Source organism: Anabrus simplex, chromosome 6 (assembly GCF_040414725.1).
Source record: "Anabrus simplex isolate iqAnaSimp1 chromosome 6, ASM4041472v1, whole genome shotgun sequence".
Taxonomy (NCBI): Eukaryota; Metazoa; Arthropoda; class Insecta; order Orthoptera; family Tettigoniidae; genus Anabrus; species Anabrus simplex.
The window spans coordinates 18684999-18700230 of NC_090270.1; the positions used below are offsets into that span (position 1 = coordinate 18684999).

A 15232-nucleotide genomic window follows, 5' to 3' on the forward strand; every position below is an offset into this window, starting at 1 on the left:
GTCTCTTTATCTTTCACTCATTCAGCTTTCTTGCCACAAGCACTGATTCTCTGCACAGTTTACAATTACCTTCTTGTCCCATTCTACTTCCATACTCTCCACCTCAGCTCTGAGTACATGTTGTTTCAATTAACAGTGAAATTTTTCTTTTAATTACCGAGCTCGATAGCTGCAGTCACTTAAGTGCGGCCAGTGTCCAGTATTTGGGAAATAGTAGGTTCGAACCTCACTGTCGGCAGCCCTGAAAATGGTTTTCCGTGGTTTCCCATTTTCACACCAAGCAAATGCTGGGGCTGTACCTTAATTAAGGCCACGGCCGCTTCCTTCCCATTCCTAGCCCTCTCCTGTCCCATCGTCGCCATAAGACCTATCTGTGTTGGTGCGACGTAAAGCAAGTAGCAAAAAAAATCTTTGAATTTCCATAGTTTTATTTTCTTCTCTCTCTCTCCATTTTTTGTCCTTAACTGTGTGTGTATTATTCTGTTACTTATGTAGTCTAACTTATCTGCATACTCATGTAAGATCTTGTTGGTTATTATTCCCCACTCCATTCCTTGCCTTATGTCCACTCTAGTAGAGAGAATATCCCATCATCAACTTCTCCTTTCCTCTCCACTAAACCTCACTCAGTCTCATCATAACATTATTCTCCTTCACCAAGAAATCGGTCACCTCTTCCGACTTTTGAATCGGTGACATGAGACTGATTACTGCCACCTTATCAAGCAAGTTGGCCATGCGATTGGGGGCGCGCAGCTGTGAGCTTGCATTCAGCAGATAGTGGGTTCGAACCCCACTGTCAGCAGCCCTGAAGATGGTTTACCGTGGTTTCCCATTTTCATACCAGGCAAATGCTGGGGCTGTACCTTAATTAAGGTCACAGCCGCTTCCTTCCCGCTCCTCGCCCTTTCCTGTTCTATCATCACCATAAGGCCTATCTGTGCCAGTGCGACGTTAAGTCAATTGTTATATTGCCACCTTCATAATGTTTTGTATTGACCATCCACTTTTCACAGCTTCTTCAGCATAAGAACTGTGCGTCACTTCTAGGGAACACCCTTGCCTTTTCTGAGGCTGATATAAAAGTGCAATTTTCATTTTAGGCTGTTATTACGATGGGGTCGCCATTTCCGAAGGTATTTTACAGCTACTGCCAACAGGTGATAAGCCCACTCCTAATATGGAGTAGAGATGCCTTTTGAAGCTGCTGCTTGATGGGTTCCAGTGTTGTTTCCTACGCTGAGGGGCCATCATCCCACCTGAAGCCATTGGTCCCCGTAGGGGATCGGGTTATTTACTGCCACCCGACGTTGAGGTACTGGCTGTGGGGTCTAAACATTACTTGTAATACAGTAACTGGCCAGACAATATAAACAAATGTACTGAGGTAAAATGGGGTGAGGTGAGAAAGTTCCAAACTCAAATTATCTGTAACTATCGGCAGCCCTGAAGATGGTTTTCCGTGGTTTCCCATTTTCACACCAGGAAAATGCTGGGGCTGTACCTTAATTAAGGCCACGGCCGCTTCCTTCCAACTCCTAGGCCTTTCCTATCCCATCGTCGCCATAAGACCTATCTGTGTCGGTGCGGCGTAAAGCCCGTAGCAAAAAAAAAAAAAAAAAAAATAATCTGTATTCTGCAAAAACTATTAAGTTTTCAAATAGCTCATGCAACAGAAATGTAGATCTTGGTCTTAGAGTTTCATCATACTAGGCCACAAAATTTCATTGTTGGGTATGTTTTTTAAATTTATTTATTGTAAAGTTGTATGACTCCACCCCAGCCTTACGGATGTAGTGATACAGGTTTATGGGGAATACACAACATTTCTTCTTTTTAAAATATTTGTTTGTTTTCCTTCTATAGTTTTAGACCCTAAAACACAGAATGTGATTTTTAAAAATATGTGTTTGTCTATTATTGAAGTTTTTCAGCTGCAGATTTTATTTTTTGGCTTAGGTAATCAAATAAATAAACCTCAAACATTCAACCCGCAAGGGCACTGCAAAGTGCAATTTACATAAACCAGAATAGAACAACTACAAAATGAAATAATATGGAATTTAAACACTGAAAATATAACTATGTAGGTAATTGAAGTGAACCTTTTCTCGCGTTTTTACGTTTCCAACAACTTTTTGTGGATATAATACTCGACTAATATCATCAATATTTGGACAGACAAAATTACCTTATGGTTCCTGTGTGGTTTCGTGAAGTTTATTTTGATGCTACGTGAGGTAAAATTGCTGCTGTTCTGTTCCACAGAAGTTACTCGAGCAGGATACCCGTTTTTAGCCAGCTGTGTAGCTGTGATTTTGCATAGAATCAATCAATAAATCAGCACTAATCTTGCATTTAGGGCAGTCTCCCAGGTGGCAGATTCCCTCTGTTGTTTTCCTAGCCTTTTCTTAAATAATTGCAAAGAATTTGGACATTTATGAATGTCTCTCTTGATTAATTATTCCAATCCCTAAATCCTCTTCATATAAACAAATATATGCCCCAATTTGTCCTCTTGAGTTCCAACTTTATTTTCATATTGTGATATTTTTACTTTTAAAAGCAAAGTCATCTCCGTACAGGCCATGAAGGCCCTTGGAGGGGTGGAAGGTAAAGGCTTCTACTATCCTTAACCTCGGCACTTGATGGGGTAGAGTGGTTAGCTCTACGCCCAGCCACCTTTGCCCCCAGGAATTAACCTGGTACTCAATTTTGGTGTAGGCTGAATGAACCTCAGGGCCATATGCGCCTCCGGAAGTGGAAATCTTGTTTCTAATTAAATTTTACCTCAGGGCCATATGCACCTCCGGAAGTGGAAATCTTGTTTCTTATTAAATTTTACGACTTCCTGACGGGGATTCGAACCCACGTCCTTCCGGGCGAACCGAGCACGCCTTTACCGCCTCGGCCAGGCAGCCCCTTCCTTACTTTTAAAAACATCACTCAAACTTATTCGTCCACGCCATCTCTCCACTAGCACCTCAGAACATACCACTTACTCGAGCAGCTCTTCTCCTTTCTCCCAAGTCTTTCCATCTCAAACTTTGCATCATTTTTGTAATGCTACTCTTTTTATCCGAGATTCATATATTTAAACACCTTGTTCCACCTTGTCAATACTATCAACAGCTTGTTGTTGCTAAAAGCCAGCCATACATATTTCGAGAAACTTAAACTGTTCTCTTCTTCACCGGCGTAAAATTACAAAACATGCTCTTGGACTTGTTACATCATTATAATCCCAAATTCTTAACTTGGCACATTAAAATAATTTTGCCAGTATCCAGTATTCGGGAGATAGTAGGTTCGAACCCCACTGTCGGCAGCCCTGAAAATGGTTTTCCGTGGTTTCCCATTTTCACACCAGGCAAATGCTGGAGCTGTACCTTAATTAAGGCCACAGCCACTTCCTTCCCACTCCTAGCCCTTTCCTGTCCCATCGTCGCCATAAGACCTATCTGTGTCGGTGCGACGTAAAACGACTAGCCAAAGAAAAAAAAAATTAAACATCTGTAATAACTGCTGAAAAGGTTTGGTTAAATGATTTTAAAACATTAAATGTATCACCTTATAAAATACAAACATCAATTCAAATCTTAGATTATCGTTAAAAATACAAAACACATAATGAAAAATTTGCTAACAGAGTCTGTATCGTCTTTATCTTATAAAATTATAGATTGATGCATCGAAAAACATTAATTATTAGCAGCTCTTATTGTCTCAACCACTTCATTTACTTCGTGATCCTTCTCGATGTTTCTTTGGCTGTAAAACTTATAAAGAAAGGAATTAATGATATAGCTGCTTGTCAAATACTCAAAAAACAAAGCAGGACCCTGACCTTTATGCTGGGGCTATACCTTAATTAAGGCCACAGCCACTTCCTTCCCACTCCTAGCCCTTTCCTGTCTGTCCCATCATCGCCATAAGACCTATCTGTGTCGGTGCGACGTAAAACAACTAGCAAAAAAAAAAAAAATACATCTGTAATAACTGCCAGATACAACTATCCTTCTCTTAATGGATCAGTTTTTAGCCAAAGCTATCGTATACAGTATCACTGTTAATAGTATTGAGAAGGTGGAACAAGGTGTTTAGATAAATGTTTGATTAATTTAAATTTAATTTTAATTTTTAAGTCAATATGGACCTAAAATAGTTGACCATTATGGTTAAAATAATTAATGCTACTCTTTTGTCAGAAATCACCAGGATCAATTCCAGCTGCTTTTCTTTGGATTTCTTTCCAGTTCTTGAATCAAGTAATTCTGGTGAAAGTGCTGTCTGCTGGCTGTCTTTGTAGGCTGTTGATGATTTTCTTCACAGCCACTGATCCCCGTACAACATTTGGCCTATCATTAATCATAACCAGTGATTGTGCAGGAACATTTGTGCCGGTTGCTGTTGTTGGACTTTTCTCTGTATTGCCTTATTTTAAATGTTTTGAAGTCTCCACAAATGCATTGATATTAATTTCTACATCAACCTCATCAGGTCCATGGTTTGCAAACTGATTTGGAACTAGACTGTAAATTCGTGTTGTAGTAGTATGAACTAGCAACACAAAACCAATTTGTATTGAATAGGTGGATTAAAATAATCACTATATTGTAAGCATTTATAACTAGCTTTCTATCGAACAGGATTAACCAGATTTTCCAAAATCCAGTTTGAATCAACATTTTTTTGTTATCATTCCCCTATTTCCCTTTTCTTTCCAAGCCAGTAGCAGTTTCCTCTTCACATTCTTCATGAAATTAAGTACAGCCACATCAAGAGGCTGAGTTAAATGGGTGGAGTATTTTGGTGGCATTTTCCTTGCACTGCTGATAACAGGGATGATTGTGTGGCTAGAAAAGTTGTCACCGAGCTCGATAGCTGCAGTCGCTTAATTGCGGCCAGTATCCAGTATTCGGGAGATAGTGGGTTCTAGCACCACTGTTGGCAGCCCTGAAGATGGTTTTCCGTGGTTTCCCATTTTCACACCAGGCAAATGCTGGGGCTGTACCTAATTAAGGCCATGGCCACTTCCATCCCACTCCTAGCTCTTTCCTGTCCCATCGTCGCCATAACACCTGGTGCGACGTAAAGCAACTTGCAAAAAAAAAAAAAGAAAAAAAGAAAGAAAAGTTGTCACAAATTAGCACGTGAAGAAGGTTGTTTCTGAAGATACGAGGAGCAACAGTAACAAATCAGTCTTCAAACTGCAGAGTGTATCACTTTACGCCAACTGAGCATGTTGAAGAAATATAGTCATACACCAAGAGAGTTGGCCATGCTGTTAGGGTCATGCAGCTGTGAGTTTCCATTCGGGAGATAGTTTTTTTTCTATTTGCTTTACGTCGCACCGACACAGTAAGGTCTTATGGCGACAATGGGATAGGAAAGGCCTAGGGATGGGAAGGAAGCGGCCGTGGCCTTAATTAAAGTACACCCCGGCATTTGCCTGGTGTGAAAATGGGAAACCACGGAAAACTATCTTCAGGGCTGCCGACAGTGGGATTCGAACCCACTATCTCCCGATTACTGGATACTGGACGCACTTAAGCGACTGCAGCTATCGAGCTCGGTCGGAAGATAGTTGGTTCGAACACCACTGTTGGCAGCCCTGAAGATGGTTCCCATTTTCACACCAGGCAAATGCGGGGGCTGCATTTTAATTAAGGCCAAGGCCGCTTCCTGCCCACTCCTAGCCCTTTTCTATCCCACAGTCACCATAAGAGCTATCTGTGTTGATGCGACGTGAAGCAAATTGAAAAAATTTAGTAATTTACTGATATTTATTTGCATATCCTGTACGCATATCTAACATATACTAATAAATACCATTCCTGGAATTCACAGACACACACTAAAACCATTGTGAACTGATAGACAAATGGAGCAAGAAATTTACTGTCATCAGCAGCAGCTGTTATTGCAAGCAACTCTAGGCACAAAGCAATCATGAATGTTAAAAGTTTAAAAACAGACTCCCTTACTGTCTGAATGTTGGACTTCTCTGTTTCATGCATGGTTCTGCATTTCACTTCACCTCGTCAGACGGTAACGTAGTCCACTGGACTGACAAGACTGACACATAATTGTCGGATGAATGCAGCTGGCTACATTTTAAGCCTCATTCATGTTTGTCACTAACCATGAAAATATATAATTTGTTACATTAAATCTCTCTGTACTTAAAGATCATCCAGATACAGATTTCAGTATTAATTTCATCAGTCTTGTGGATAAATATGTATTTAACCCTTTTCAGACTACTTTTTTACTAGTGTGGTCCTGCACTAGTCACTTTTTCTTCAAGAAAGCTGTATGTTTACAATGAAGGCAAAATGAAGATACAAATTTTTATTTTTAATAGAATATGAATTAATTTAACAATCAAGATATACTCTATAAGAAGTAAACATGTAGTTAAACAGTTTGACCCTTTCCTACTTATATTTCTTCCCTGTGTGGTACGCCTTGAAGCAAATTCAAAGATGAAGTCTAGGTTTCTTGGTACAGGAGTTGCAAAAATACAGTTTCTTTTCTTCTCCCTGTTGCTGCAAACTGCACAATCTTTAGAATTTCCCTTGGGGTTAGAATGTATGAAGAAAGGCTTCCATTAAAGTATGTGCTTTCTTGACGAAGTCTGGGTCAGCTGAGCGGTAAACTTTTGAACCATTGCCCGAATCAGTGCCATTTGTATCACCTTCATTCTCGCTTTCAGCTACATTCACTACTCTAGAACTGTTGTTCTATCCGATATCTTCATTTTTCAAACTGTTGGATCCCTTCCATTTTTCGCTCTGATTAGTGTTATATAGAGGATGGTTGCCCAGTTGTACTTCTTCTTAAAGCAATAATCACCACCACCACGTGCTTACATCGCACAGAGACAGACAGGTCTTGTGGTGGTAATGAGATAGGAAAGCGCTAGTCGATAGCTGCAGTTGCTTAATTGCGGCCAGTATCCAGTATTCGGGAGATAGCGAGTTCAAACCCCATTGTCAGCAGCACTGAAGGTGGTTTTCTCTGGTTTCCCATTTTCACACCAGGCTGTACCTTACTTAAGGCCACGGCTGCTTCTTTCCCACTCCTAGGCCTTTCCTGTCCCATCGTCGCCATAAGACCTATCTGTGTCGGTGTGGTGTAAAGCAACTTGTAATGAATGGAAAGGGCTAGGATTAGGAAGGAAGTGACCATGGTTTTTATTGAGGCATAGACCCAATATTTGCGAGGTGTGAAAATATGAAACCGTCTTCAGGGCTGCCAACAGTGAGGTTCGAACCCACAATCTCCCAAATGCAAGCTCACAGCAAGGTGACCCAAACCACGCAGTCAGCTTGCTCATATCATCATCATGTGCAGCTCATCTCCAAAAGTGCCATTTTAAGCTAGGCATGCACAGGCCTCGATAAAACACTGGTTTTAGAATGTTAACAGATTATTGACCAGGTGTTTATCGTACTACTCTTTCTCTATGCTCGGCAATTTGCGACAACTTCACGCTAAAGGGAATGTATCAAAGCTAACCTGATGTACTGATGGTAATACAGTTTTCAGTACTATTGTCACTTAGAGTGGTCCAGATGACCTCATCTTTTGTGTGTGGAGCAATGGAGGAAGGTTTTTTGGAGTGATGAGTCGCGGTATACGCTGTGGCACTCGGGTGGGCATGTATACTCCTAGCACCTGAGAGTGTTGTTGTGACAGTGAAATTCAGTGGAGGTGGTGTGTTGGTTTGGGGCTGTTTTTGGGTTTGGCCCATTAGTTCTGGTCGATGGCACAGTGAACACGGGTGTTGGACGGTAGCATGTTTTCCACACTGTGGTAACCGTTTGGAATTGGACCGTTACTGCATCAGCATGATATGCCTCTTGCCCACAAAGCGAGGACCATTGCATTGTGGTTTGTATATGCTGGACTGACCTGCTGAAAGCCCCAACCTGAACCCCACTGAACTAGAGCATCGGTTCTCTGCCAGATTAATTTGCCAAACAACTATTTACCATAATTCGGGAAGAATGGAAACAGATTCCACCTTCAGGGCATCAGAACTTGGTGGAAAGCTCTTCATGATGTTTAAATGCTGCAGTAGTGGCAAAAAGAAGTCCTACACGCTATTAGTTACCTGGAACAAACTTGGCCACATATTGTATCTTCGTTATCATCAGGGACGTTTTTGTCAGATATCAAACTCTTGTTCCTTTTGAGTATTTTGAAGACTTATCCCCGTACATTTCATACATAAAATATTTCGTCTGCACCTAATAATACAATCAGCTTGGGATGCACCATTTTACCCACTATGTGGACTACGTGAATATTTTTAAAAACAAACAAATGAAGAACAAAATGAAATGGTGGTATGGTATATCCAAAATTTCCAACACCAAAATTTTATCAACATTGTCCATTAATGATTTGTCCGGCTTCTAATGTGCAGGCCTTTGGTCCAAGAGGTCCCAGGCACAATTACCAGTTGGGTTGGGCACTTTAAGCTTCATTGGTTAAATCCGATGTGTGTTAATTTGTGACTAAAAATTCATGGTTGTAGGTCGGGGAAATGGGTGGTCATTTGGAGATGTGTCACTGCATCAGACAATATATTTTGCACAGCGTTTATTATGTACTTTTTTTTGATACAGTTAATAAGGAGAAATTTGATATTTTCTGTTTGACCCCCTTAATATTGTTACACTGCTATATACTAATCAGATTAGGGCACTTTGTGACTATCCTTCACTTAAATGTCGAGTTTCAAAAATTCTGTCAAGCCGTTTTCCTGTGATGATGTCAGGCAGACAGAAATTGAATTGAAACTTTTATTCAACATAAGTAGGCTATATTTAATCCGAGATAAAAATAAAATATGGCAGGCTGAGTGCTGACTTTGTGACGTTAACTTGGGGTTTTATCCTGGCTCAGCCAGGTGGTATTTAAAGGTGCTCAAATACGACAGCCTTGATTTATATATATTTACTGGCACATAAATGAACCCATGCAGGACAAAATTTTGGCACTACAGCGTCTCTGAAAACTGTGAAAGTTGTTAGTGGGATGTAAAATAATTAACATTATTATTATAACAAAGTATGTGACAGAAAATTGAAGGGTGCAGACAAAATTATAATTTTATTTATGTAGATGTTCTGATACCAGGTGTAGAAAGCCAAGAATAACAGCCGAGAGAATTCGTCGTACCAACCACACGACTCCTTGTAATCTGCAGGCCTTCAGGCTGAGCAGCGGTCGTTTGGTAGGCCATGGCCCTTCGGGGTTTTGGTTTGGTTTAGATGATCTAATGCACATGTCTTTTATTTTTCAGGTACACCCTGGAGCTGTCACTGTTCAGAACGAAGATGGTTCAATTAATAAACTTAGCAGCACCAGTCAAGTCCAGCGAGAAGGTATTGCCAAGAGACTCCTCACTCCTGAAGGCAGCTCAGTTTACCCCAGAAGGACTAAAGTCGTTCATAGACATTTACAGAATGGTGATATCTTGTTATTGAACCGCCAGCCCACTCTTCATCGCCCTAGTATCATGGCTCACAAGGCACGTGTCTTGAAGGGCGAGAAGACACTCCGGCTGCATTACGCCAACTGTAAGGCTTACAACGCTGATTTTGATGGGGATGAGATGAATGCCCACTTTCCTCAGAATGAATTAGCCCGCAGTGAAGCGTACAATTTGGTCAGTGTACCTAATCAGTACCTTGTTCCTAAAGATGGAACACCTCTGTGTGGTTTAATTCAGGATCATATGGTATCTGGAGTTCGTCTCTCGGTTCGTGGACGTTTCTTCACTAAGGAGGATTACTTTGGTTTGGTGTTCCATGCTCTACCTCACCTTCATGGTAAAGTAAAGCTGTTAAGACCGGCTATCATAAAACCTCTAACTCTGTGGTCTGGAAAACAGGTGATATCCACAGTTATCATAAACACCATACCCAAAGGAAAGAACAGGATTACTCTCCATTCTACATCGAAGATCCCTGGCAAAGCTTGGGAATTATCTCCCCGGAGGCCATGGGTAGCTGGTGGGACACCTTTTTCGTATAACCTTGATATGTCTGAGGCAGATGTGATCATCCACAAGGGAGAATTGTTGTGTGGTGTGTTGGATAAAACACATTATGGTGCTACTCCATATGGCCTTATCCACTGTATATATGAGCTTTATGGTGGATCATGTGCTATCAGTTTGTTGAGTGCATTTGCAAAACTGTTCACTGCATTTTTACAGTTCGAGGGCTTTACGCTTGGCGTCGAGGATATCCTAGTTGTGAGGAAGGCAGACAGGAAAAGGTCGCACATAATCAAACAAGCCAGGAAAATCGGGCCTCAAGCTGTAGCAGCTGCCCTCGATCTCGAATCCCCATCGGAGGAAGAACTGGAGAGCAAGCTGTCACAAGTTTATGGTGAAGATTACGAGAAATGGAGGACAGTTATTGATAGATCTTACAAGAAGTTCTTGGATTCATGCACAAATGATATCAACCATGTTTGTCTCCCTGCTGGACTCCTTCAGAAATTCCCTGCTAACAATCTACAGCTCATGGTGCAGTCAGGTGCTAAAGGATCCACTGTAAACACTATGCAGATATCTTGTCTTCTAGGCCAGATTGAATTGGAAGGCAAGCGTCCTCCACTCATGCTGTCTGGTAAATCTCTTCCCAGTTTTCGGCGGTTTGACCAGTCGCCTCGTGCGGGTGGTTTTGTCGATGGCCGGTTCATGACGGGGATTCAGCCTCAGGAATTCTTCTTTCACTGTATGGCGGGAAGAGAAGGTCTTATTGACACGGCGGTGAAGACCAGTCGGAGTGGGTATCTTCAGCGTTGTCTGGTCAAACATTTAGAAGGACTAGTCGTTAACTATGATGGAACTGTGCGTGATTCTGATGGTAGTGTAATTCAGTTTAGCTATGGAGAAGATGGTATGGATGTTATGAAAGTTCAGTTCTTGAAGGCTCAACAGATTCCATTTCTTGTTGAAAACTGTTCAGCTGTCATTGACAAAAAGGCCTTGAAGATTCTCAAAAATTTTGATGAAGATGATATTAATAATTTGAAATTGATTGAAAAGAAGAAAAAGAAGATCAAGAAATGGAAGAAAAAATGGAATTCAACTGTTAATCAAAAAAGGACTAGCAAGACATGGAGGAGATGTCCAGATCCTGTTACGGCAACATTCCGACCAGACCAACAGTTCGGGGCATTAACTGAGAGGTTAGACAGTTTGATGAATGATTATCTTACAAACAGATTCTCACATTCCATTTCAGAATCTAATGTTCAGGACATGATCTACTTTAAGTCAATGGTTTCGAGTTGTTCCCCTGGAGAGCCTGTAGGGTTGCTTGCTTCACAGTCCGTTGGTGAACCATCCACCCAGATGACCCTGAACACATTTCACTTTGCGGGCAGAGGAGAAATGAACGTCACGTTGGGCATACCTCGACTGCGTGAAATCTTGATGTTGGCATCAAAGAACATTAAAACTCCAAGTATGGATGTTCCGTTTCTTCCAGATCTTTCATCTGTAGAAAAGAAGGCTGAGAACTTGAAGAAGAGGTTGAGAAGAACAGTATTGTCAGATGTTCTGGAGTATATAACTGTTGAAGATCGTTTGAGCATAGGTTTGGATGGCATACGAGAGCGAAGATACACCATCAAATTACAGTTTCTTCCTCATAAGGCTTACAAATTACAGTTCATTGTAAAGCCCCATAACATACTGATGTATGTAGAAAACTACTTCATTTCCAACCTTCTTGTTGCCATCAAGAAACTCATTAAGTTTAAAGATGATATTTTGGCGACAGAAAATTTTTCTGAGGGGAATTCCAAACATTTAAACGAAGATGATGCTGATGACCCTGTTGGTAATGATAAGCAAGCATCTATGGCTAGGAAACTGGATATAGGTGAAAGTCACATGAGCTCGGACGAAGAGCCAGAGGCTGAAGACGATGACGCGACACAGGCTCGTTTGAAATCTCGACACCAAGAGAACCAGGAATATGAGGAGCCTGAGGAAGAAGAGGCAGATGATGTGAAATTGGAAGACGAAAACTGTGAAGTAAACGAAGAAGCTCCAGAAGAAAACAACATAGTTACAGAACTAAGAGAAAACCTGTCTGAAAGATGCAAAAAAGTCGTGGCTAGTCACAGTTACCTTGTTGATTACAAATATGACTCTGAACATGAACTCTGGTGTGAAATAACACTAGCATTTCCATTGAGTGCCAAAAGGTTGGATTTGTCTACATTGCTGAAAACTGAAGCCGAGAGAGCAGTAGTTTGGGAAACTCCTGCCATAAAAAAGGCATTCACGTATGTTTCGCCTGATACTGGAGCTCTGATGTTAAAAACAGATGGCATTAATTTTTCAGAAATGTTCAAGTATCGCGACCTTTTAGATTTGAACAAGTTGTACTCCAATGATATCTATGGAATATCTCTCACATACGGCATTGAGGCAGCAAGAATGGTGATTGTCAAGGAAGTGAAGGACGTGTTCAAGATGTATGGTATTACAGTCGATCCCCGCCACCTCTTGCTCATAGCTGACTACATGACGTTTGAAGGTACTTTCGAGCCACTTAGCCGCAAAGGTATGGAAGATAGTACCTCTCCTTTACAGCAGATTTCATTTGAATCTTCTCTTAAGTTTTTAAAAACTGCTACCCTTCAAGGAAAACGGGACCATCTGTGTTCTCCGTCTAGCAGGATTATGATTGGACGACCCTGCAAAAATGGTACTGGGTTGTTTTCCGTTTTACAGAAACTGATATTTTCTTCCAGGATGTTTAGTGAGTGATGTATCAGAAGTGGAAGTGTTTGTGTGGGAGATATTATCCAGCAAATAAATGGGAAAAAAGAACCTCGTGGGGCACGGATGAGAGCTGGAAACATTCCGTGAAAACTGAAGCAGTAGTTTAAGAAAATTCTGCCAGAAAATAAGGCTTACATGTATATCTCACGTGATGCTGGAGCGCTGATGTTGAAAACTGATGGCATTAGTTTTATGGAACTGTTCAAGTTTTACAACCTGTTGGATCTGAACATGTACTCTAGTGATAACAATATGGCATTGAGGCAGTGAGAATGATGACTGACCAGGAAGTAAAGGACCTGTTCAAGATGTATGGCACCACACTGGATTTCTGCCACCTCCTGCTCAAAGCTGATTACATAAAGTTTGCCTTGAGCTGCAAAGGAATGGAAGATAAGCTCCTCTACTTTACAGCAGATTGTGTGCATCCTCTCTTAAGTTTTTAAAAATGGCTTGCCTTCAAGTAAGATCGTGATTGGATGACCATGCAAAATTGACACAGAGTTGTGTTCCATTTTGCAGATACTGGTCTTCTACTCGAGTATTTAGTGAGTGATGTGTGGAGAACTGGGAACATTTTGTGGCCTCCGGAGAGGTCTGTAATCGAGATGTTAACCAGCATAATGAAAAGAAGTAGATGCACGAATAAGAATTGGATACCTTACATACGGAATGTACCCAGTTCTCATTCGTGCACCTAACTCTTTCTTTGTTTCTGTGTTATATATTTCACTGCGATTGTAACTGTAATTATTGATTGTAGAGCTTTGTACAGGATATTTTGTGAGGGAGAATAAACAAAACAATAATTTATTATTTATTTCATTAATGAATGCATGATTTGGAGTTGATGTACAGAGTGACCCAAAAGGCCGTTAACAATTGACGAGGCAATATTTCACGGAATATTGGCAGTAGAGAGATAATAATTTACACACATGATTGGCACAACATGGGGTTTTATTGGATACCAAAGTAAGTAGACAAAATGACCAACAGATGGCACTTCATAATATACACAAGCAATAATTACCATAATAATTGAGGTTTAGCAAAGACTGTTATTTATAACACATGCTCAACATGTCGGCCGTCATTCATCAACGATACATGTAGTCGAGGGACAACGTTGTGAACAGCACTGAACAGCATATCAGTACGTATGGTGAGAAATTGCCGTTGGATGTTGTCTTTTAGCATCCCTAATGAGAATGGACGATCGCGGTAACCCCACAACCATTAATCACCTGGATTGAGGTTGGGGTACCGGGAAAGCGAAGCAAGACATGCTATGATTGAAGGCGCATCTGACGGCAGCTCCTTTTATGCCGTACACGAGTCTCATGCGGCATCACTGATATGTTGCTGTCCGACGCCATCTGTTGCCTGTTTGTGTACTCGTTGGTGTCAATAAAACGTGTGTCAATTATTACCTCTCTACCGCCAATATTCTGTGAAGTATTGGGTCACCCTGTATGTAATATTACAACATTATTTACACTCTGGATAAAATTTATAGGGTTTTGTGATAGACTACACTTTCTTATACAAAAGTTGTTATATTTTGACCTCCTTGTTGGCTACTTCAGGTTCTGTGTAACTTATTGAATCACCCAGTATATATACAAATCCACAGACATCAAGTTTGCTGTAAATTTACAGTCGATGAATCCACTGACTATTTTTGTCAGTCACAAGGTGGAGGTCTGTCATATTATCTTGTAAAGCTCAGTGAGGACAGTTGATTACTATGTGATCCGTAGTTTAGCATGGTGATGTCTGCCATCCTCGTTTCTTGAGAACAGCATCACATCCGATTCAAATCATTGCTCTCAATTGATGCTTGGGTTGGTGGGATCCGGTAAGACATACAATGTAGTGATGTGGTATGGCAGTTGTTTTGTTGCCTATAGCCCTTTCAGACCAGAGGGTAAAACTTTTGCTAAAATTATGAGTACTATATTTTTTCACGCTGGGAAAGAACGTCGCATTACAGGCAAAAAAAAAAATTAACACTTTCAACACTATGCCTGTACAGGATATGGGCGCACTGCTCTCCTGGTTGTGGACGGTGCACGCATACTATACAGGTGAGATTTTTCATGTGTATAGACAGCTGCACATATCCCATAAAAGTTCCTCTCCCTTGCTTGGAGGTAGTAGTTTATCTAGTATCCACTAGAATGCAGCAGTTATTGGAAAGTTCAAACTGAAACAATAAAATGCGTAGTTTCTCCTTGCCATAACTTCTACTGAAGCATACGAATATAGTTCGTCTGTTATTGGACGTTATAAATTTTCCAGCTAACTCATTCCTGGCTGCCAGCGTTTTGCCCCAGTGTGCTAAGTTGGGCTCATCAGTTGGTAAATAGCACACCTACCAAGACGCATGCCAAGGATTAG

General features: G+C 41.0%; 1 protein-coding gene across 1 annotated transcript in view; it reads left to right on the plus strand.

The window, feature by feature from the left end:
- The window catches only part of Polr1A (RNA polymerase I subunit RpI1), a 39421-nt gene extending 25794 nt beyond the window's left edge, over positions 1-13627 (plus strand). Inside the window, exon 2 of the mRNA XM_067149696.2 lies at positions 9320-13627. Within this exon, the coding sequence (XP_067005797.1) occupies positions 9320-12814 (3495 nt within the window). The 3' untranslated portion in view covers positions 12815-13627. The remainder of the gene's footprint in view (positions 1-9319) is intronic.
- The last annotated feature ends 1605 nt before the right edge of the window (positions 13628-15232 follow it).